The sequence below is a fragment of the Alexandromys fortis genome, unplaced genomic scaffold (assembly GCF_014885135.2).
Source record: "Alexandromys fortis isolate MF-2015 unplaced genomic scaffold, M_Fortis_MF-2015_v1.1 scaffold_30, whole genome shotgun sequence".
NCBI lineage: Eukaryota > Metazoa > Chordata > Mammalia > Rodentia > Cricetidae > Alexandromys > Alexandromys fortis.
This window is the reverse complement of record NW_026067922.1, coordinates 3798861-3821846: the sequence shown is the minus strand read 5'-3', so window position 1 is coordinate 3821846 and position 22986 is coordinate 3798861. Positions and strand designations below refer to the sequence as shown.

The 22986-nt window shown below is 35.5% G+C and overlaps 1 protein-coding gene across 14 annotated transcripts in view; it reads right to left on the bottom strand.

Annotated features, from left to right (window-relative positions):
* The window catches only part of Pum2 (pumilio RNA binding family member 2), a 72594-nt gene that overhangs the window by 7321 nt on the left and 42287 nt on the right, over positions 1–22986 (bottom strand). For 7 of the 14 annotated variants that reach the window (XM_050141821.1, XM_050141825.1, XM_050141827.1 and 4 more), the window contains 5 exons: positions 21512–21653; positions 21099–21391; positions 16417–16653; positions 1115–1382; positions 639–768 (listed from right to left, as the gene is read on the bottom strand). In XM_050141821.1, coding sequence (XP_049997778.1) covers positions 639–768; positions 1115–1382; positions 16417–16653; positions 21099–21391; positions 21512–21653 — 1070 coding nt within the window. Of the gene's footprint in view, positions 1–638; positions 769–1114; positions 1383–16416; positions 16654–21098; positions 21392–21509; positions 21654–22986 lie in introns of all 14 variants that reach the window. The other 7 variants (XM_050141832.1, XM_050141834.1, XM_050141836.1 and 4 more) reach the window with 3 other exon arrangements.

Here is a 22986-nt window from a genome sequence, read left to right as displayed (position 1 = left end):
TTAATCCCAGCACTTGGGAGGCAGAGGCAGGCGGATCTCTGTGAGTTCGAGGCCAGCCTGGTCTACAAGAGCTAGTTCCAGGACACGTTCCAAAGCTAGAAAAACCCTGTCTCAAAAGAAAGAAAAAACCAAAAAACAAACAAAAAGTGGGTTTGAGCCTTACAATATGGGTGCTAGGCGAACAACAAGCACTCTGAACCATTGAGCCATCTGTCTAGTCCCACTATGGCCTTTTTGAGACGGTCTGTGTCACTAAACCTACACACTGTTGGTTTAGGCAGAGAGCCTCACCAAAACGCCAAAGATCCTGTTCTCTGGTTCCTCAGTGCTGGGATTACAGATTCTTACCACCATGACTAGCTACTTATATGGGGCGTTTGGGGTCCAAATTCAGGTCTTTTTTGTTTGTGGGAGAAGGGGTTCAAGACAGGATTTCTTTGTGTACAGATCTACCCGCCTCTGCTTCTGGAGTGGTGGATTAAAGGCATGTGCCATCATGCCCAGCTTCCAAATTCAGGTCTTTATACATACACGACAAGCCCTGGACATATGAGCCCAGTTTTAAGATTGAAAATGACCGTTGCCCAACTTTAACAAAACAGAATAATCATACAAAATAACAAAATAAATATTCTTACCTCAAAAAACTTCTGTATAACATAGTTTCCAAAAACATCTGTCATTAACTGATAGGCTGCCTGTAGAATCTCATTAAATACCATCTGTCGCTCAGCTGGAGTAGCTCTCTCTAGCTTTTGCTGTATGAATCTATAAGGGAAAAATTTAAATCACAAGATGAAAACAATCTTTCTAAAATCCCCTGCGTACTCAAACTTGTACGCGTGTGCAAGTAGAAAAGGATCTTGTGATAGACCCAGGGTGCCCTAAAAGTCACTACGTAGTGCAGCCTCAGGGACATGCCACTTCAGTTAATATAATTAAAATGCTTCTTTCATCTCCACTGAGGGGAGGGAATGGGAAGGGAGGGGAGTGAAAAAAAGGATGGAAGTCTTACCATGTAGCCCAGGGAGATAAACACTTAGATTCCTTTCTTATTAAAGGCAGCAGTGTTCAACAGAAACCGTCGGAAGTGTGAGGAACCATAACCACCTACCTGGAGCCATGCTGGTCTTGAGAAAACTCGACTATATGTCCAATCAGGTCTCTGAGCTGAAGGTTGGGGAAGCGGTTGTTCCTGAAATCTTCCAATAACCTACTGCGGCCGGAGGGCATGATATCAGATCTATTATAGCGGAGCCGAGAAGGAGGAAAGAGCTGGCTGCTGGAGCTAAATAGACTGGAAGTGCTTGAAGCACTTCGGTATTTTGCTTCTGCTCCAGGTGCTGCAGAGATATACCGACCACTACCATTTGTCAGTCCTCCTACAACAAAGCAGCTGTGGTCAGCAAATATTTCTGACAAGTTATTTCACAAATAAGTTACAATTTAAATTGAGCCAATAAGCTCTAACAAAGCTTTCAATTATATTAAAAAGCATGTTATAATTAGCTAGTAAAACTCAAATCTAGAGCCATGGAAATTTGCAGTCTCAGGATGTAGCTCAGTGGTAGAGAGTTTGCCTAGCATACTCAAGGTCCTGGATTCTATCACCAACACCACAGGAAAAAAAGATTCATTTACAGTATAAAGGAATAACATTGAGTGTTAAATCTGTACTTTTGGGAAACATATTAAAAATATATTGTCAAATATACTTCAATGTAAAAACAAGTCTTTTTAGTCAATTTACTGATGTCTGAAACTTTAAATAAACCATAGCAGAAATATTTTAAAACTTGAAAATGTTTTATTAAAAATATTTTCCATAAAATGCTATTACCTTGTAGATACAGAATAATAATAATTAGCAGTTATTCCTAGAGCCATAACCACAACCCTCCAACTTATATTTATTCCATACAAGAAAATAAAAGGCAGTAACAGAAACAAACTTTCTATTATGCATCACAACAGCTAAAATACTTGACAGTGTCCTTTTAAAGTAGAAAAATGTAAAGACAACTATAAAGTGCAGATTTAGTAGTTATAAAAACAATATCCACCACCAGCTTTCTCTTAAACCAACTGTACAGACAGCAACGCTACATAGTCAGTCCAGGCCACGGAACAATGATGACCCCAATACCAGTGGAAAGTCAGAGATGTTACAACCCAAAAAGCACGAGAAGGCCTGGAAGCAGTAAGTTAACACTGCAGTGTTAACTGCACTCTTTCCCCTCTGCCTCTACCATTCATCTACTCAACATAATTTTCTTTCTGTGAACTTCACACTTTACGGTATATTAAACACTTCTCTAAAATCATTCACCCTTTGTTAAGTATCTTCAAACTATACCAAACTACATACTAGATACCTGATACATACTTACTAAATGACAACTAGAAATCTTAGGAGAAAATGTTAAAAGTATATACATGCATGTGGTTGCATGACTGCCTCAGAGGACAAACACCAAAGCCCCCCTCCCCCCAGAGCAGCAGTTCTCAACTGGTAGACCTTACCCCCTTGGGGGGGGTATCACCTATTAGATATTCTGCATATCAGATATTTACACCATGATTCACAACAGTAGCAAAATTAAAGCTACAAAGTAGCTAAGAAAATAACTTTATGGCTGGTAGTCACCACAACGTGAAAAACTGAATTGCAGCGTTAGGAATGTCTCCCGAGAACCACTGCTGAAGAGCTGGAATTACAGGTAGGCAGGCACATGCCGCTCAAAGCTAATCCTGGGAAGCCAATTTGGGTCCTCTACAAGAAGTATGTGTTAACTGCTGAGCCATCTTTCCAGCTTATAGACATTTTATGTGACATACAGCCCCTAAAGTTTCTTTCTACAACAATCCCATTTAAAGTAAATAATTTAACCAAATTCTGTTTCAGCTTTATCTAATTATCTCAATAGTCACAATTAAAATACTCAGTGTGTGACAAAGTTCGGTGCTTCAATTCTGTTCAGATTTTATCACTACTGTCAACCCTCTGGTTTTCAATATTTGTTCTTATGAATGATTGATTGCCAGCACATACATTTATTTATTTATTTATTTATTTATTTATTTATTTATTTATTTAACATTTGGGGTGGGACGGGGTGCTTGTGTAGAGGTTAGAGGACAGAAGTCACTACTCTCCTTCCACTATGTGGATTCTGGGGCTCAAACTCAAGTCAGTCCTCAAACCTGGTAGCAAGCACCTTTACCTACTAAGCCATCCCAAAGGCTTACGTCATTTTACTTTTGAGATAGGGTCACACGCATTCCAGACCTGCCTTGACTTTGCTATATGGTCAAGGAGTACCTTGAAATCTTCCCGATCCTCTTGCTTTCACTTCTTAAGAAAAAAAACTACCACACCTGTTTATGTGGTAATGGAAGCAAATCCAAGACTTTGCGTATGCCAACTGATCCACACATGTTCCAGGCAGTTTGTTCTTTAATAATGCAGTTAGCGTGACTTTTAAAACACTATACTCACTACTTACACTCTCTAATTGTACTCTAATACACACACTCTTGTACCTCACTATTTGTACCACTGCTTATCTTTATTGTTAGTGGGGTCTAAACTTACCCTTAATGCACTTAATAATAACTGCTAACACCAAATTCCTAAGGTGATTTAATGTGACAATACCTATTTTATGCTACCAACACTGATCAGTAATATCTCTGTATTAGACATTCCTTGATCCTATTCTATTTGCTGCCCAAAGCCAAGTCCCGATATGAACTTCATTTAATCAATAATGCTAAATCAATTAGAGTTTGAAAAGACACTATTTTTAGATGATGAAGGGTGGTAAAATTCTAAAATTTAGAGAATCTAAAACTGTCCAGTAAGCTCTACCCCCCACTATTTCAAAATTATTTTAGAACATGCAAACAAATCAGTCATTCTTATTTATACTTCTGCTGCCACTGATTCTGAACCAGTGTGCTCCACACCTGGTATGTGAGAGGGTGACTCACTAGTTTTAAAACAACTGTCTGAGTATGTGTGTAGAACAAGCAGACCAGTACTATCATTTCGGTCTGCGGTCTTACAGTAAAGTGACAAGCAGCTAGTCAAGAGTATGCTGCCTTCATATTCATTCATGATAACGTAATAAAAGAGAAACTTAGAATTTTTTTAGGTTTTTATTAATTTTTCTGATAACTCTAAAGATTCTGAATTCTTCCATACTAAATACCAGCAAATAAAAACACTTAAACTGGGTATGGTGATACATGGATCTTTCTGAGTTCCAGAGCAGCTAAGGCTACAATAGTGGGACACTGTCTCAACAAACAAAACATTAAAATGTCGAAATATAACAATGTAGCAACAAAGCAAAACATATCTGACTAGCTTCAATTACAATTCCACCTCCCACCCAATCTAGAACACTAATTCCTAATCTGCCTTCAGACTTGTCTCTCTCTACCATCTCTTTTCCTTGTTTTAAAACACTGTGTGCATGCATGCAATGTGTTCAGGTGCAGGTCAGAGGACAACTCTGGGCATTTTCTTTCATCTTCTTCGCATCCTAGAAACTGAAATCTAGTCACTAGGCTTGTTCCATGTTAACCACCTTTACCTGCTGAGTCATCTCACTGGCCAATCTTTCCTTCCTTGTGAAGTTTTAAGTAGCTTCCGTGGAGCTCTTACTATATAGCTATAGCTGAGGATAACTTTGAAACTCCTGTTCTATCTCTCAAATACTGGGATTAGAGGTGTGCCTATTCTGTATTTGTTACCCTAATGTGCTTAAAAATAACCTGAAAAATATTACAAAATATTCTATGTTAAACGGATATAACATAAAATTTTAAATAACATTTCATTATCTCGTGTTTCCCCAAAAGTCATTATTAGAATGTTTTAAGGCAAACATTTACTAGAATCCATTTTACCACATTCTATCTCCCATCCATTCTCTGACTGGTTAAGACTGATTCTGCATTGGGAAATCAGGGTTGAATAGTGCACCTGTCCTGCAAAACATTTTCAGGTTTCAAGCTCTGACACCTGTTTCTGACTACAGAAATAGACCTCTGTGGACTTAAGTAAAAATGAGGTCATACTGGGATACAATGGGTTCTAGTCCAAGAGCTAACATCCTTTAAGAAGGAGACCTTAAGACAGTGTTTTTCAACCTGTGGGTCACGGCCCCTTTCACAAGGGTCACCTGAGATCATCAGAAAACAGATATTCACATTACGATTTCTAACAGTAGCAAAATTACAATTATGAAATAGGAACGAAAACAATTTTACGGTTTGGTTACCACAACATGAGGAACTGTATTAAAGAGTCACCACATTAGGAAGGTTGAGAACCATTGCCACAAGAGACTCTGATGGCGAAAGCCATGTGTTTTGACTTGATGGTGGCAGATGAGTTTTGCATCTTCAAGCCACAGAAAAGGGAAAACTGACATCAACTACCAGAACCACAAAGAGGGTAAAGAAAAGTTACCTACAGAACCTTCAGAGTATGACCAAATCTACACATTTATTTTAAACTCCAAATCTTCAGAAATATAGAATATATTCCTGTTACCTGGCTGTCCATCCACTGATAAGAATACTGAGTACTAGTATACATAGAGTGCATGTACCTCAGTGTGAATGATAAAAGAACAATAAAGCATTAAAATTAGGGTATTTCCCAGATTAATGACTCAAATGTTATTGTTTTTCACTTTTTCCTTATATTTAAAAACTTTGTGTGTTTACATACTAAAGTCCACATCTTTCTCTTCATTGGCAACAATGTTTTGATTCATTTTAGCAATGGCATATATAACAGAATGCCATCATTTCAGTAACCCTGCGACACAAATGTATTCTCATTTTGTGTTTAAGCCTGAGAAGCTAACATCCTAATCAAAAAAATCATAACTAATTAGTTATGAGGAATAATCAAGTTTTCAAAAATGCTCTGCTTCAAAGAAAACATTTAATATAATTTACAATATATAAACTTGGAAAATAACTGATATTATATAGGGTATAAACTATGTAAAAGTTTTCTAATGATTATCAATATTTAAACAAGACTGTATATGAGCTGCCAAGTGGGTCCTGGGAATTGAAACCAGGTACCCTGGAAGAGAGCAGCCAGTGTTTTTTAACTGTTGTCCTATCTCAAGCTCCAAAGAGTTATTATTTAAAGGCTTACATGTTTAAATGTTGAAGTGATCCTAGTAAGAAGTGTTAAGTCTGACACCATATTAATAGGCTAATATAAAAAGCACAAATGTAGCAAGTGTGTCATGTTAAATGTACAATTTTGTGAGAATATGCATACACTGAACAACTGTAGAACTGTTATACACAGATGTATCTGGAATTTCTATTGTCTATGATTCTTTACTAAAAGCAGTTTAGAAGTCTTGTCTTGTAGACTCTAGAGCTCTAACTCAATGCATGGTATATGGTGTCATCACAAGGCACATAAGCCCTCCACTCATCACAATATTTTAAAACAGACCAGGTTTTAACATATGACCCACATAGACTTCATATCATTTCTGTTATGTTCCACCTCCATTATTCTATCAAAAGGGAGTGGTTCTGTATGGTTTCAAAAACTGCTTGGATTTCTTTCATGAAAATTACCTCCTAGATCAATCAATGAAGACAAGAATACTTGGAAAATGTACATTCTCATCCTCCATCAAAAGATCAGCAAGGTAAATTTCTACTAGTTACAACACAGACAAAGGTTACTTCATCCAGAAGTTTTATTTGGCTTTTCTCTAATACTTCTTGCCATAGTAAAATGGCCATTAAGGTGTATCTGCATTTCTTTTTAAAGATTCCTAGTGAGATTTCATGTTTAGTTGCCTCAAAATTTTTTAAGGATTGATTTACTTATTTTCTTGAGTGTGTTTTTCCTCCATGTATGTAGGTAGTTGGGGTTCAACCGCAACATAAATTATTTCTCTGGACTGACCTGGAGGCACTGGAATAATTGAGACATAGTTTACATAGCAATATCGGAAGGGAGTCTCAGGGTTCATTTAAATCCTGAAAATTACCTGCGTTTATTTTTAAAACAGCTTTCATTCCCAAAAGTAAACTGAGGGAGAAGTTTATTAGCAGTCTGTTTTGGGGTAGCAGGACTAAAGTCATATGGGTCACTAGCTTGGATTAACACACCTCTTCCCAGGTGACCTCCATAATCACAAAGAAGGGAGCAGAACAACATTAGCATATCCTCACCCAGGAGACAGCCAGTCTGTAAGTGCTTTGTGACCACCTCAGGTGTGACTGTGGTTTAAGAGTCTGGCTGCCATACAATACAAAAATATGTAGCCTGTATAATATTGCCCCACAGTTGGTGCACCATATAGATGCCTGGTTGCCCTCAGAGCTCAGAAGATGGCATCTATCCCCTAGAACCAGAGTGACACACGATAGTGAGATAGAAGTCTTCTCCAAGCACACTTGGTTACTTACGTGCACCTAACCACCGAGCAATCTCTACAGCAACTTGGCAGCCTTTTTTTAAAATTGATATTTATTGAGCTCTACATTTTTCTCTGCTCCCCTCCCCCTTCAGTCCTCCCCCATGCTCCCAATTTACTCAGGAGATCTTGTCTTTTTCTACTTCCCATGTAGATTACATCTATGTAAGTCTCCGAGTGTGCACTATTGTCTAAATTCTCTGGGATTGTGGTTTGTAGGCTGACTTTCTTTGCTTTGTTTAAAAACCACCTATGAGCGAGTACATGTGTTAATTGTCTTTCTGTGTCTGGGTTACCTCACTCAAAATAATGTTTTCTAGCTCCATCCACTGTCCTTCAAAATTCAAGCTGTCATTATTTTTATCTGCTGTGTAGTACTCCATTGTGTAAATGTGCCACATTTTTCTTTTGGCAGCCTTTCTTAATTATATAATTATATAGGTTATGAATTATATAGGAGTTGGGTTATTTCTCTTAAGCCGTGATTACTAGCAGTATCAAAGCTTGTTCCATAAGTTATGAATATAAATTGTATCTTGAATACACAAGCACATTTATTATTAAGTGATAAAGGACTCAAATGGAAAGATATTGTGAAAGATGTACCAAACCTAGAAAAATCTTTAAAAAACAAATCACATATACAAAAAGTAAAAATCCCATAACTGGTTAAAAAACCTTTAGGTTTTTTTTTTTAAATAGTGCAATAGTTATATACATACTCAATTAAAAAAAAAATGGTAGCCTGAAAGCTACAGCTTGTTGAGAGTCAATCTACTGCTGCCCAGGCTGGCTTTGAACTTACAAATCTTCCTGCCCCAGTCTTCCAAAGGCTGGAATCACAGGAGTATAACAAGCCAGCTTAACTTAACCTGCTAACTCTTTTTGTAAACTAATTTACTTAACTTGTGCATTTTTGGTATGAAGATGTCAGATGCTCTGAAAATGGAGTTACAGACAGTTGTGAGCTGCCATGTGGGTGCTGGGAATTGAACCTGTGTCCTCTGGAAGAGCAGCCAGTGCTCTTAACTGCTAGCCATCTCCCCAGCCCTCGAGTCTGCCAACTCTTAAAATTATGTAAGTCTGGACTTTAATTTGCAATGCATTGGGAAAAATAAACCTAAAAAACAATTCTAAACACAACCCTGCCAACAACAAACTTAGTATGAACTACAAAGGAAAGTTACTGTTACTACTGGAGAGAATGACTACCTTACTACAGAACTACGTTATTTAATAAAGTAAGGCAACAACATCACAAATGTACAAACCTGATAATAAGAGAATAAAGACTATGGTTTTTCTTAGCCAGAGCACTCTTGAAATAAACTATAATTTACAGTCAACTAGCAAGTGAAAAATCTAAAGACAATATACTAACAAATTCACTTTTCTCACCAAGTTACAATAAATTAAGTCAAAGTTTGCTACTTATAATTATTAAAGTTTTTATCATATAAGATTCTAAAGTTGTAAAATAAAATCTTTCTGATTTATCCATACAGATACTACAAAGAAATAAAAGAATCCTTTGAGAACTATCTGAATAAACCATAGAGGCACAACCATTTTTTGTTGTCTCTTGGCTGAAAATCAACTACTTCATTTAAAAATGGTGTGTATATATCTACTTGTGAGTGAAACAAAACTCAAAGTTCACTGCCCCTTACTCAGACAATTACTCTAGTCCAACTTACTGATAAGACCATCTTTTTCATACATTAGAGTAGTAACTATGGTCATAAGTTATGTAATTAAACGAGCACATCTTTCTCTGGGTAGAGTCTATTTGTCCATACCAATGTCAAAATCCTAGTAACTACAATTGTGTAAAGTTTTGGTGTCTGGCAGTATGAAGTTCTTTTAAGTATACAAGACTACCTTGTATATCCTTGATTATGCTTTTCCAATGATTTTCAAAATCAGTTAATTAATTTCTTTTTAAAAACTTGAAAAGATTGGTACCACTAAATGTATCCATTAAGTTGGTTTACAATACTGAAGTCTTTTGAGCTACACAGTGTAAAAATGGAATGGTAAGACAATGGGAAAATAATAAAACAATAGTAAATAAATGATCAATTAAGGTCAGCAAAGCTGACAAATCAAGTAAACAAAAATTTTAAAGCAAAAGCTCTCATCTACAGAATACTTCAGGGGTGGGTATAAATTTTAAAACATATAAAATATTAAGACTTAATTTTCTGTGTCTCATCCCATAAGCCCTTTCCTCCATTTAAAAATGTAATTGGCATATATAGTTCAATGGAACAGAGAGCAAAAGGAAAAACTACATGAAGTCAATGGTCGACAAAGTTAAATGCTTACATGAACACACAAGGGATCCTTGAGTTAAAAAAAAATCAAGTGTGCTATTTGAGTCAAACTGTAACCGGGAATTACTTCTGTCTGCATACTATTTCTTTTAATATAATATAATAAACTACCAGAAAGTTCAGCAAGTATTGTGTGTTATGGAAGTGCAGCCTCTGCGTTTATTGTCAATCATGGCTGCAAGCCTATTTTCAAACTTTTTGCCTCCTGAGGTCTAGTACAACTGAGCATTAACTTAAATGCTCAGAACTACAAGTGTTTGAGTTTTTTCAGATTTTAGAATATTTTTGTAGAATTCAATGCCAAATATGGTAAGGTTGAAAATTTGAATGCAAATAACAAGAGAATCTTTGAGTGCTCAAAGATTCAAGTTTTGGGTAAGATGTCCAAAATGTATGATCAACCAAATATCCTGTATTAAATCTAGAGTCATCTTAACTGAGAAAATACTCACAAACATTACAACCACAAAGTCACAGATATTCTTAAAGGGTTCATGGTTAATTTTCACTGTCAATTTGACTGTTTTTAGAAGGAACAAGGAGACAGGCCTCAGGCTCATCCGTGAAGGGATAGCTTATCTGAGAAAAACTATTCCTGAATGTGGACCATATCCTGGGTTCCCAGAATGAATAAGGGGATACAAAACGATCATGACCAGTCATGTCTCTCTAAATCCTGACTCCTGATGTAATGTAACCAACTACAACTGCCCGGCTCAAACCATGAGTCAAAATAAACTCTTTAGCCTTACTGCTTCTAGTTGGTTATCTGGTTACAGCAGTGAGAAAAATAACTAATACTAAAGGTAATGAACAAAATCCTAAGAGCAAAAATTAACTTGTATATAACCTAAGACCTAGCTGTGATACTCTACAGCCTGCCCATGAGCTACCCAACTTAGATTAGGAAATATTTCAAGGAGCAGGTACATACTTGCACCTTAAAGATGTTTAGACAACATCTATCATATAAACCTCAAGAATAAATTGAGAAAGGAATCTAAAAGTATGATGTTATTATAATAAGCCTTCCTAAGGAAACAAAATCCTCAGGATAATATAAACTTTAGTTCCTGAAAGGCTAAGTTAAAATACAGTTCTCAAACACTTTTTAAAATCATTCCATTCTTCATGTAACAGCATAATATATAAGGAATAAAATATCAAAGGTCAGAAATGTAAGCTATTAGTCTGAATCTTTTGGGCTCATTTGTTTTTTAATTTCTTCATTTTAAATGGACAACATTGAGCCAGTCTCTGTTGACATTAAGGATGAAATGATGGTGTCTTAAGAAAAAAAATGACTGATGCTATTCAATTAACACTTTGAAATATTTTATACCGGTTTTTCCTTTTAACTATCACATACAAGACACGAAAATGGAACACAGCCTAAAAACCAACTTGCTACTTATTCATCTTATAATTTCCTCTAAAAGAAGCAGCTGAATAAATAAAATTTAGCAAATAACTACTAAACACGAAAAACAAGGATCTTAACAGTAAATAACCCACCTTTAATATAAAAATATTACGACTAGAAGAAAAGGTGAGTTCTAAAAATTTCTAATCCAGATTGAGTATACTCCTATTTACTTAACATTGATGAATCTTCAGAATTCACAGCCACCTTTCAATCAACTGATTCCACTGAGTTCAAAGCTCACACTATACATTTTATTATTTCTTTTCTTGAGGGTGGAAGTACACTTTTTGAGAAGCCATTTATTGTATCAAAACTAAGGAAAGACATACAATGGTGCTTTATTCCTAAATTAGAAGTCCCAAACTAATCTAAATAATAAGAGCATAAGTATTAAGACTAATTAGAAATCATTAACATTTTAGTTTACTAAAAGGGGAAGTACAAGGGATTACTTGTCTAGCTCTAGAAGAGTAAAATAATATTGTAAATATCCAATATTCCTGATGAAGTATGAAGTACAGATGGTCCCAACTGTCACATTCCAATAACCACAATGTAAGCTGAAAAATCTACATGTACAACATGCACCTAACTGAGCAAGCACCATAGCCTAGCTTACCTTAGATGTGTCTACACTCACATTACCATACAGTTGGGCAAAATCAACAAGCACCATGTCTGTTAAATATGATTAACATGATTGTATGGTAAGCTCTTGTATCATAACGCAAGATCCAGAACTAATCCTCAACTAAAATGGTCATTTCCACAAGGGTGTGATTAAATAATTGTAGGTAACACAACTGGTCTCTCCTTAATATAACATCAGGAAAAAGGGGGGGTGGGGGGGAGAACACACCAAAAAAATCTCGCTTACTATTCAGTGCTTACCCTGAAGCAGAAGTTTAAATAAACTTCAACAGGTATGTGATTGATACCTGTAATTCTAGTACTTTCAACAAATTCAAGTCTAGGCTTGTATAGTGAGCTGGAGGTTAACCTGGGCTAAATAACAAGATTCCCTTTTCCTCCCCACAGAATTGATCTGAGGGAGCCAAACATAATATAACTTTTGGTGGAAAACTAGACATCAGCTAATTATTCTGAGAGTTAGAAACTAACAAAAGAATGAAGCATTATCCTAACTGCTATAGAGATAGCCTTTTAGGGTAACTCCAGAAGTTATAAAGGAAAATTCATCATAGTGAAATTTATAGTTACACCATGTTTTAGCTGCATACATACNNNGTTTTGAAAAGACAGTTTCTCTGTATTACAAGTCTGGCTGTCCTGGAACTCTGGCTTCAAACTCACTGAAATTTGCCGGCCTCTGCCTCCCAAATGCTTTGATTAAAGGCCAGCAATTTTTTTTTCTGTCTGAAGAAATGTTTTAGGCGATGAACATATGGTTGCTAAAAACATTTACGTCAATAGTTTAGCAATCTCACAAAAGAGACAACAAAATGTATCTTGATATAATGCAACAGGACAAAAAGTACCCAGAGTTGCATCTTGCCAAACAATCCCATCAACCCACCTAGATAGAACTTTTACAGGAAACGTCAAAAAGAAGACCCATGCTTACCACCACCATAGGGAAGCAATCAGCAAACTCAAGAATGTGAGAAATTTAACAGGACAATTTCTCCAACAAATGAATGGAAATAAGGAAAAAGTGGGGAAAACAACTATAAATGAAAAGACAAACCAAACAAAGGCACTGTATTTGGACCATGACTCAAATGAAATTAACTACAGAGATATTTAAGTCAACCAAGAAAATCAGTCAATAAGAAATCAAGTTATGATAACAATGTTGTGGTTATAGTAGTTTAGAAAAATTAACTTGATTTTATATTATATATTAGAAGGCTAAGGCTATTTTTCAATCTTCTAAGTTCAACATATTAAGAAAATACAGGTTCTAAGTTTAAGATTTTTATTTTAAAAATACTCAAAACTTATTAAATAAAATAGGTCTCCAATAAAAGTGACTCCATCCAGTCAGTGGTGATGCATGCCTTTAATCCCAGACTTGGGAGGCAGAGGCAGAGGCAGTTGGAACTCTGTGAGTTCGAGGCCAGCCTGGTTTACAAGAGCTAGTTCCAAAATAGGTTCCAAAGCTACAGAGAAACTCGAAAAACCAAAATAAATAACTCTAGCAATTCTCATGATATGATTATATATTTACTCTTTGGGGAAAAAAAACCCTTTTTTTTTGGGGGGGGGAAACAAAGATTGTTGCTTTTTGGCACTTTCTGTGGAATTTCAACAGCTAGCATAACCAAAAGGAGAGCTGAGCTTTAAAGTTAATGTCTCATCAAGAACTTTGGGAATGCTAAGCCAAGAACCACTGATAACTTTAACAGTTGTATGTTCATTACTCCAACTCTTATCCAAGAATAATCTAGAATTAACTTCAACCAATATTAGTAAGGCTCTTTCTTTTTGAAATAGGGTCTCCCTAAGTACCCTGGCTAACCTTAAAATTTACTAGTATCACTGCCTTAGCCTCCAACGTAGTTGTGACTATACAGCATGTCCTCAGAATTCTATGTGTGCCAAGAAAAATGTTATAAAATCAAATATAAAGTCTACATCTAATAAATATTGTATATGTCAGCAATCTTGATACTGACTCACTCAGAAAACTAATTCAATGATATAGAATTCAAAATCACTTTCTAGAGAACTGAGGCAACAAGGGCTTACTTAGAAAGATAATCATTAATGTGAAGTCAGCTTGGTTTATTCAGCAAATTCTAGCCAGTCAGGTCTTAATAGCAATACCCTGTTTCAAAATAATAAATACTTTTTATGTCTCGAAGGACTGAAGCTTTTTTGCATCATGATCCAATTGTAAGAAAGTATAGAGTAGATTACTTTCATGAAAACGGTATAAAGAGCAAATTCACTAATCTGAATTATTTTCAATTTGCAGAAGATAATCTTGCTAAAAACTCATTGTCAGTAATATGACTAAACCTAGGGGAAATTGGGAGCTTGCAGAAAAAAGCAAGACTGGTAATTACTAACTGCCATTAGAAGTGAGCTTGAATATCTGATTTCCAGCTGAAGTTTAGGGGGACTGCCATTAGAAGTGAGCTTGAATATCTGATTTCCAGCTGAAGTTTAGGGGGGCAATAACACTAGGCTATGACACAGAAAGCTTGCTTAGATGTTGAGTATTTCCCACAACTGAGTAGAATTTTTCTCTGAGTAATTCGGTCAGATTCATTACTATCTAAAAAGGAGAAACACACATCCAGATTGTAGTATAATTATAGACACCTAAAAAAAAGTCACTTCTATTCACTTCTTAGCAAGTTTTATAGAATGAATCCACTTATACACGCTCTAAGTGAACGAACACAAGCAGTAACAATTAAACAGAACCTGATCTGCAACTTACCTATGAAAAGATGACAGGACACAACAAATATAATTTTAACAAACACAAAACTATTGCCATACAACTGTTCTTATGGTTTTCGTTTTTCTTTCTTTCTTTTTGGTTTTGGTTTTTCAAGAGAGGATTTCTCTATGTAACTCTGGCTGCCCTGGAACTCACTCTGTAGACCAGGCTGCCCTGGAACTCAGAGATCTGCCTGCCTGTCTTGGATTAAAGGTGAGCACCAAAACACCCGGCATTTTTATGGTTCTTATGCTCCAAAAGTCTGTATATGTTCCAAATGCCTGTCTTAGAGTGGAGGAAAATCTGGTAACAATAGAATAAACCCCCCACAACTCTTGTGACTGTTACAAGGGATAACTGCGGCTGAGGCTAAACTCCAGGCAAGTTTGCTACCATAGTGCTGCAAGGTAGCCCTCAGGACTCCGTCTGAATAAACTAATTGGCACATATTCAACATATTCAAAAGAGCAAATCTTCCAAAGAGCAAAATTTCAAAATATGGGATGTAGGACAAAAATCTTTTAACAAAAGAAACCTAGCTCACCATGTAATATAAATTAAAATGACCACTACCAACAAATACCTTTGTTATATGGACATTTACTCTTATCAAATAAGCTTGAGGGAAAAGTTATATATCCATATATTGGAGAAGAGTAAGAGTATTATTAAATTATAGTCTATTTATAATAATGTTACTTTAAAAAAAAAAGAGCTATTTTAAATCTTTCCTTCCAAGTACATAAAGCCAACAGAACCCTTTATTTTTAGTTTCAGTTTTTTTTTTTTTTAAAATCAAAGCCGGGGGCTGGCGAGATGGCTCAGCAGTTAAGAGCATTGCCTGCTCTTCCAAAGGTCCTGAGTTCAATTCCCGGCAACCACATGGTGGCTCACAACCATCTGTAATGAGGTCTGGTGCCCTCTTCCGGCCTGCGGGCATACACGCAGACAGAATATTGTATAAACAATAAGTAAATAAATATTTTTTTTTAAAAAAAATCAAAGCCTAATTTCAATGGCGATTTTTTTTTTTTGACGAGATAGGGTTTCATATATAGCCCGTAATGTCTATAATATTTTAAAACCCTTCAAAATATACTGTTATCTGTATGGGCAAATGCTTCCTAGAAAGGAATAAAGGGTAACCATCAAATTAATGATCTGGAGGTGTGGAAATTTTAACTAGAAATAGAAATAAAAGTCTTAAATGTTTCGCCTTTAGAAATACAACACGCTCAAAATATTTTTCCCCTTAACATATTCAAAATAAAGAGAAGTCCATCAACTTCTCTAATGTACAAACATTAACTGATATTCTCTGATAAAACCTTTTGGTAAAATGGCCAACACTGTACTAAACTAAATTACCTAAATTACTTACATCCCATTATTGTGTAATTAATGTTTTCTTATAGTGTGCCAAAACTTGATAGTAAAAATTTCTTTCACTATCATGTATAAATAGTTGACTTTTCAGATGCTCTAAAACACACAAATCAAAAGCACAGACATGAAAAAACACACCATTGTATGTCATAAAAATAACGTAAGATACAAAAGAGGGTCTTTACCTTACTGTACATTAGACCCTCACTTTGAATTTCAGGAAAGTAGAACTTTTTCAAAAGGCTAGTATCTAAAAGCAAAAGCAATTTGGCATGTTTTATCCAACATTCAATATTTTACATATATTATAAACACACACACAAACACACATACATGTATACATACAAATAAAAAGGGTTTTGGGTTTTTTTTTACCTAAATGCAAACTGGATGAGGATCCATGTGATGAAAGTGATGGCGGTGGCGTAAGTGAATGTCCTGGAGTTTGGCTTGGCAGAGGCATGCCTATTGGACTTGGAGAGGAGGAAAATCCCAGACTATTGTAAAATGGTTGCCCTATGGGTGCTAGGCTGCTACTAGATCTTTTGTACAAGTCAGAGCTAGTAGATAGAGACTCTCTCCTTGTGGCACTACTACTTGCAGAACTGCCAACTGAAGAAGAAATAAAAAAAACCCTAATTACATACAGTGTTAACTGAATAAAACCTATCCCCAACTCTTGCTGGGCAATAATAGAAGTGATCACAATAATTATTTTTCGAAACCTTACGGAGAATATAATTACTGTGATAACTATATATACCAACGTAGTAATCATAAAAGGGTATAAATGCACCCCAATAAATCAATAAACAAATTCTTAACAGAGCAGTCATATGTTTCATTATTTCACACATATTTACCACTAAACATGATTACTGTGCTTTAATACCCTGGTATGATTTATAAACTCTGAATTGCAAAGCTGTCTGTTTTAGGACATAAAGATAAAATTCAAATAAAGTTTAATTTGGTATTATCCTAATGTCTGGAATCTGTTTTTTTAAGATTTCGACTCAATGTCAAAAAAAGATTATATTAATAAATGTAGTATTCATAAATTTCCCTCACCAGTCATGTCTGATTTGAAATTTAACTATGTTCAAAATAAAACCCTTTAAGTCCATATTGGCCCGAATATTACTGGTTGGTTGTGAAATAAAAGTAGAAGCTAACTTCTTAGTATTGTTCATATAATTTGTTAAACAAAAACTTCCTGAACACCAAACTTTCTCTTGGAAAATTAATGTCTCTCTTTATTATACTAAACCAAAGACATGCCTTTACTTCTTACTCCCAAGGACCCACCATTCCTTATGATTCAAGCACTGGCCTCCTGAGCTCCTTATTCAAGTCAAAAGTTCCCAATCCCCAAGCTAGCTAGGAGAGCATGCGCAGAAGAATAATCCAAGATCTGTCTGTAAAGCAGCATGCATGTGGATAGTCAAATCCTTTACTGAGAATGTTAAAGGGATGTCCCCAATTCCTATCTTGACTCATTCAGAACAGATGGTTTCAAATAAATTTCTTACTTTGAAATATTAATCTTTTTTAACCAAATACCTTTAATATAGTAAAGAATTTCAAGTAATATTTCTGAATGTGACAAATAAGGTTTAAGGACAAGCTCTATATTCGGACCAATATGGCAATTCTTTCCAAGGAATTGTAAAGTCTATTTAATGTTGGTTTTATATCCCAAGGAATAAATAAGTCATACATGCAAAAGTAGGTCATACCATAGTATGGACTAAGGAAAACAATTAGAAAACATAAGTAAACCAAGTTGAGCTTGTAACACAGACAGGAACCATGAATACCCTGTTTTTTTTTGTTAAAATCAAATACCTAAACAGAAAAAAAGGGGGGCAAGGACTTATGACACTGCACCACACAAAAGATTAGAATGCAATATTTGACTGTCATAATAGCCAATACAGTTTCTAAAATCCTGGCCATGTCATATGGAAAAGTTCACATTTTAAGACATTACATGAGAATTAGAATCTGCAAGAAATTTATATAAGCTTTAATAGTAAAACTAAATTAGGCCTAAATGTAGTAAATCTTTTAGAGTTGGTGTAGGAAAATTTCTCAATATATGCTATTTTCAAACATGCTAATTTAAAAGGACACTGTCAAATGATTGCTTGAAACATTCGTTACATACTGTATTTATCTAAGATAACTATTTTAGTAATCAATTTATCTGATAAGCTGACACCAGCTCTCTACTAATAGCAGTTGCATTATCATTCTTTTGCCAAATGAGTAAAAGAAACTGGTTATGACACATGCAAAAGCGCTCCAAAAAGAAAATATATTTTTTTGAACTTTTTTCTTTTGGAGGGGGCGTTCGAGACAGGGTTTCTCTGTAGCCTTGGAGCCTGTCCTGGCACTAGCTCTTGTAGACCAGGCTGGCCTCAAACTCACAGAGATCCGCCTGCCTCTGCCTCCCAAGCGCTGGGATTAAAGGCTTGCACCACCACCGCCCGGCTTATTTTTTAAAATATTTTTAAAAAGACAAATATTTTTTTAAAATGTCAGAAAGAAAATTACCTCAATACATAAAGCTCTTTAAAGCTTGCTCTATATCTAAATTACCTACAACACTGACAAATAAAACATACCTAAAACACTAAGAAGCTTGACAAATGTTGAAATCATTACTCACTCATCAACTATGCATGAGACATTTCATCAAACTTTCAATAAAATATCACTCTAGAAATAACAGGTAATGGGAAGGATGATTTAATTGCTACATTACATTGGCTACCACTCCCTGGCCAACTGTATTATAAATTGGGGTGTTTAACACTACTCAACAATAAAACTGTAATATTTGTAAGAAACATCTATGTAAAAACAACTATGTATTTTAGCTTCCACTTAGTGTGACACAGAGATAACAGACCTATTTTAATAATGTGTATGTATAGCACTTGAATGGATTTAATAATGTGTATGTATAGCACTTGAATGGATTTAATAATGTGTATGTATAGCACTTGAATGGATTCTCACAAAATGTCCAAAGGAATGGCGAAGATGAATTTGATTATTTAGAAGCAGTTACAAGTGTCAAGTGTAAGGCCCCTATTTTTAATTTAAAATTTCTATTTCATTTTTACATGGTACTAGGAATTGAACTCTAATGCATGCTAGAAAACTGCTCTAATTTGAGCTATGTGCTAGCCTTATTGTTCCTAAAAGCAAGTTTTAATGACTTATTTCCCAGACCAGGTATCAGAATAAAGTGAGAGGCGTGAAGGTTAGTTCTGAGACCAGTGCCTTAAAATAAGGGGAAATTCCTCAACTAAGACAAATGGGAATCTGAAAGAACCAAGTTGAGTGACCTAAAAATCTGCACCAGAGCATCAGTAATATATTAGAGAAAGGAGTATGGAGTTTATCAAAGCTGTTCACACCCCCACCTCCAAGGATAATAAGGGGACAACATCCATAGTTTAGAAACTATATGTTGTGACCAGGATATTTCTATTTTAAGATATATGTTCTTTCAGCTTTCCTCAGAATATTTAGGATTCTTTGGGGATAATGTGTCAACTGAGTTAGAATCAAAGAATGAATCTCATGAGTGCATCACCTGGACATTAAAATAATCAACTGCAAAGAAATGAAATAAGTAGAAAATTTAAAGGATTGGGTGGTAAAGTTGGCTCAATGTAGAAGAGCACTGGCTGCTCATTCAGAGGAAACCCAGCATCCATTTGGTGGCTCACAACCAACTCTAACTCCAATTCTAGAGGATCTAACACCCTCTTCTGGCCTCTGAGGACACTGCACACATGTGGTGCAAAGACATGAATGCAAGCACAACACCCATACACATAAAATAAAATGGAAAAATAAGTGAACACAATCCCAAATTCACCAGATTTGCCCTAAATTGTGCTCATTATTCAGGAAATTTTGTTAGGCAAGTATGACAGTCTTTTATTATATTTCATTGGAACCGAAGGTGACTTTTATTCCCTACAATTTTATAACTGTTCTAGTCATTTCTGCTACAAAGATGAATATTAAGAGTTTAGAAGGCACATCAGTAAAATGGCAAGCACCTGATAACTAGCACTGTACTAGTTTTGCCATTTTCTTTCTTTTCTGGGACAGAGACAGGGTCTCATGAAGCTAGGTTGATTTCAAGTTCACTATATAACAAAAGATGACCATGAACTTCTGATTCTAAAGTATTGGAATTATGAACCTGCACCACCACACCCACTTTATGCTGTGCATGCTAGACAAGCACTCTACCAACTGAGCTATACCCAAAGACCCAGTTTTGTCATTTTCCACATCAGAAAAGAATATGAAGTGGTAAGAAAATAGATGGAAAACAAGTACTAAGGATTCTAGAGCATTAAATATAAATGTTGAAGATTTTGGATTATAGAAAAATCCCTTGAAGTCCAAATTCATATTTGTGCCCTCTTGAAAACCAATTATATCAACAGAATTAGGGTAAGCTGTCCTTACCTAATGTGAATGTTTTAAAACTGTGATTTCTTAAAATAAGTAAGAGGCAATCTATTATACTAATTTTAATGAAAAGGGCTAAATTATTTAAGTATATTAGTAGTTTCTTAAAGGACTGTTTAGAGTGTTTCAATATTTATTTACATGTTATGTCAACTAGAGAAAATCATTATCAGCTACCCAAACCTAGTAAGAATGCAATAATGTATGAAAGAACACAATAATGACTATTTTTGTAGTTATATTATCCATATGTTAGGTGGCAAGGTATTTACCTCCTCCAACATTATGGAAAATAATAAAGTGCTAGTGATTTATAAAATTTAGAGTACTAAATTCTTAAAATCTGGAGGTATGGGAAGATGGACTGCTGAAATGAGTTCAACATTTACAAATCCTGAAAGATTGACAGGAATTCTGTGAAATTAAACTAAAAGGCCCACACTTTATTCCTATCCCTCCTACACTATGTTGTTACTGTTTGTCTTTATATTAAAAACCCAAATACCTCAAGCACCCTTAGCAAAGTATACTCATTTTTAAAACAAACTTACCTGATGAGCCAAATCCACTGAGGGCTGAGCCTATAGCAGCTCCCAAAGAGCTACCACTTCCAAAGCCAAGAGATGCGCTTCCAGGTTGGCCAGGTCCATGAGAAAACAAAGAGCTGCTCTGGGAGCTGTTAGTCAAAGAGCTGCTCCCATAAAATGAATTAGACTGCAGGTTAGAGCTTGGCTGCTGCTGCTGAGGCTGCTGTGGTGGCTGAGTGCCAATTGGCCGAAACAGACCATTTGTGCTGCCCGTGAGACTATTTGTAGTTCCTCCAGCTGCTGCTGCTGCTGCTGCAAAACAATTTCAGATACTTCTTGAAACTACCCAGAAAAGAATATTTAAATATACACATTTAACTAAAAAAATTAAACTGCAGGAAAAAAAAAATCTCTAAAAATGTTGGTTATACGTACCAGCTTGTGCTGCTGCTGAACTAATTAAGACAGGTGTTGGAGCCATTAACCGTACTGGAGCTCCAAGGCCAGTTCTTGCTCCAGGGCCAACCACTAAGGCACCAGTCTGATCATAATAGGCAGTTGGAGCTAGTACTTGGTAGCCTAGATAACATCAAAATGAGTACTGATTAATGAAAACACTTTACTACAGAAAACATGAAAGGCTACTTATTGATTATGAAAAATTACTTTCCTTAAAATAGAAGCTATAGGCTACCAACAACTAAATTAGAAAAATATTACCATTTGGTCAGTTATAAAGCTAATGGCTTGAAAGACATGAGGAAGTGAGTCTATAAACAAGTTTACCATGTAAATTTTAGAACAAATGCCTTCTCTTAGACTTTCACTTGCAAGCACTGCTTTAAAATCTTGAAATATGGGGTCTAGAAAAATGGCTTAGAGACTAAGAACATTCGCTATTGTTGCGAAGGACATGGGTTCAGTTCTTAACCCCTTCATGGCAGTTTATGAGTGATTTCAAGGGATCCAGTATATCCATGTAAGCAAAACACTCACACACATTAAAGTTTTGCAAGTTCATGTGCCAGCCTGGTCTACACAGTAAAGTTCTAGGACTGCCAGAGCTATAGCTACATAGTGAAACCCTGTTTCAACAACCCTCGCCCCTGAAAAGAAGTTAAGCAATTTTCTTAAATATATAATCTGAACAGATAACTTAAAATATCATTAAGAGTCTCTTTGTGAAGATTCTCACACAGGCATCTGATTCTCTTTCACTCTAGACATTGTGTAAAGAATAGGACAGTTTTACTGTAGGCTTGTGTACGAGGCAGATAATGTTTTCACATAATTTAAAAATACAGGAAAGTGAAATTCACCTCTAAGCAGTTTCTCTCACGGGAATTCTTCCTCTGAACCAAAAACACACAAAAATTACTCACGTGACAGTTTTGTTAATTTTCCCAAGGATAGTACATAATAAATACTGCTCAAGGCACTGGAGAAAAGTTAACCATGACTAACAGACATTTTGGGGCTATAAGGTTTAATTCTCTCCTAGAACTCAGATTGAGAAAGACTTGTCTTACACAGCTATCTGTGAAAAATGTATCAATAACCTTTTATGCTCTCATGCTTCAAAAACATGGAACATACCAATTACACAAACACAGCAATTCTGAATTGTATTTTATCAAGACCATGCAGAAACAAAGTCATAGTAAAATTACAATAACAAAGAGGCTTCAAAAATAGGCAAATTCAGTTTGTTAATGAACTATATTGGGATAACCATTTTAACATTATAACCAAAATACAAGATTCAAAAAATACTCCCACTCAGAAGCATTATGTCTAGTTAGCAAGTAAAGATGATCCCCGTCGAGCCCAATGACCTGAGTTATCCTATAACCACAAGTAGTAGACTTCTGACCTCGACAAACTTGCTCGCCATGCCTCAACTAAATGAATA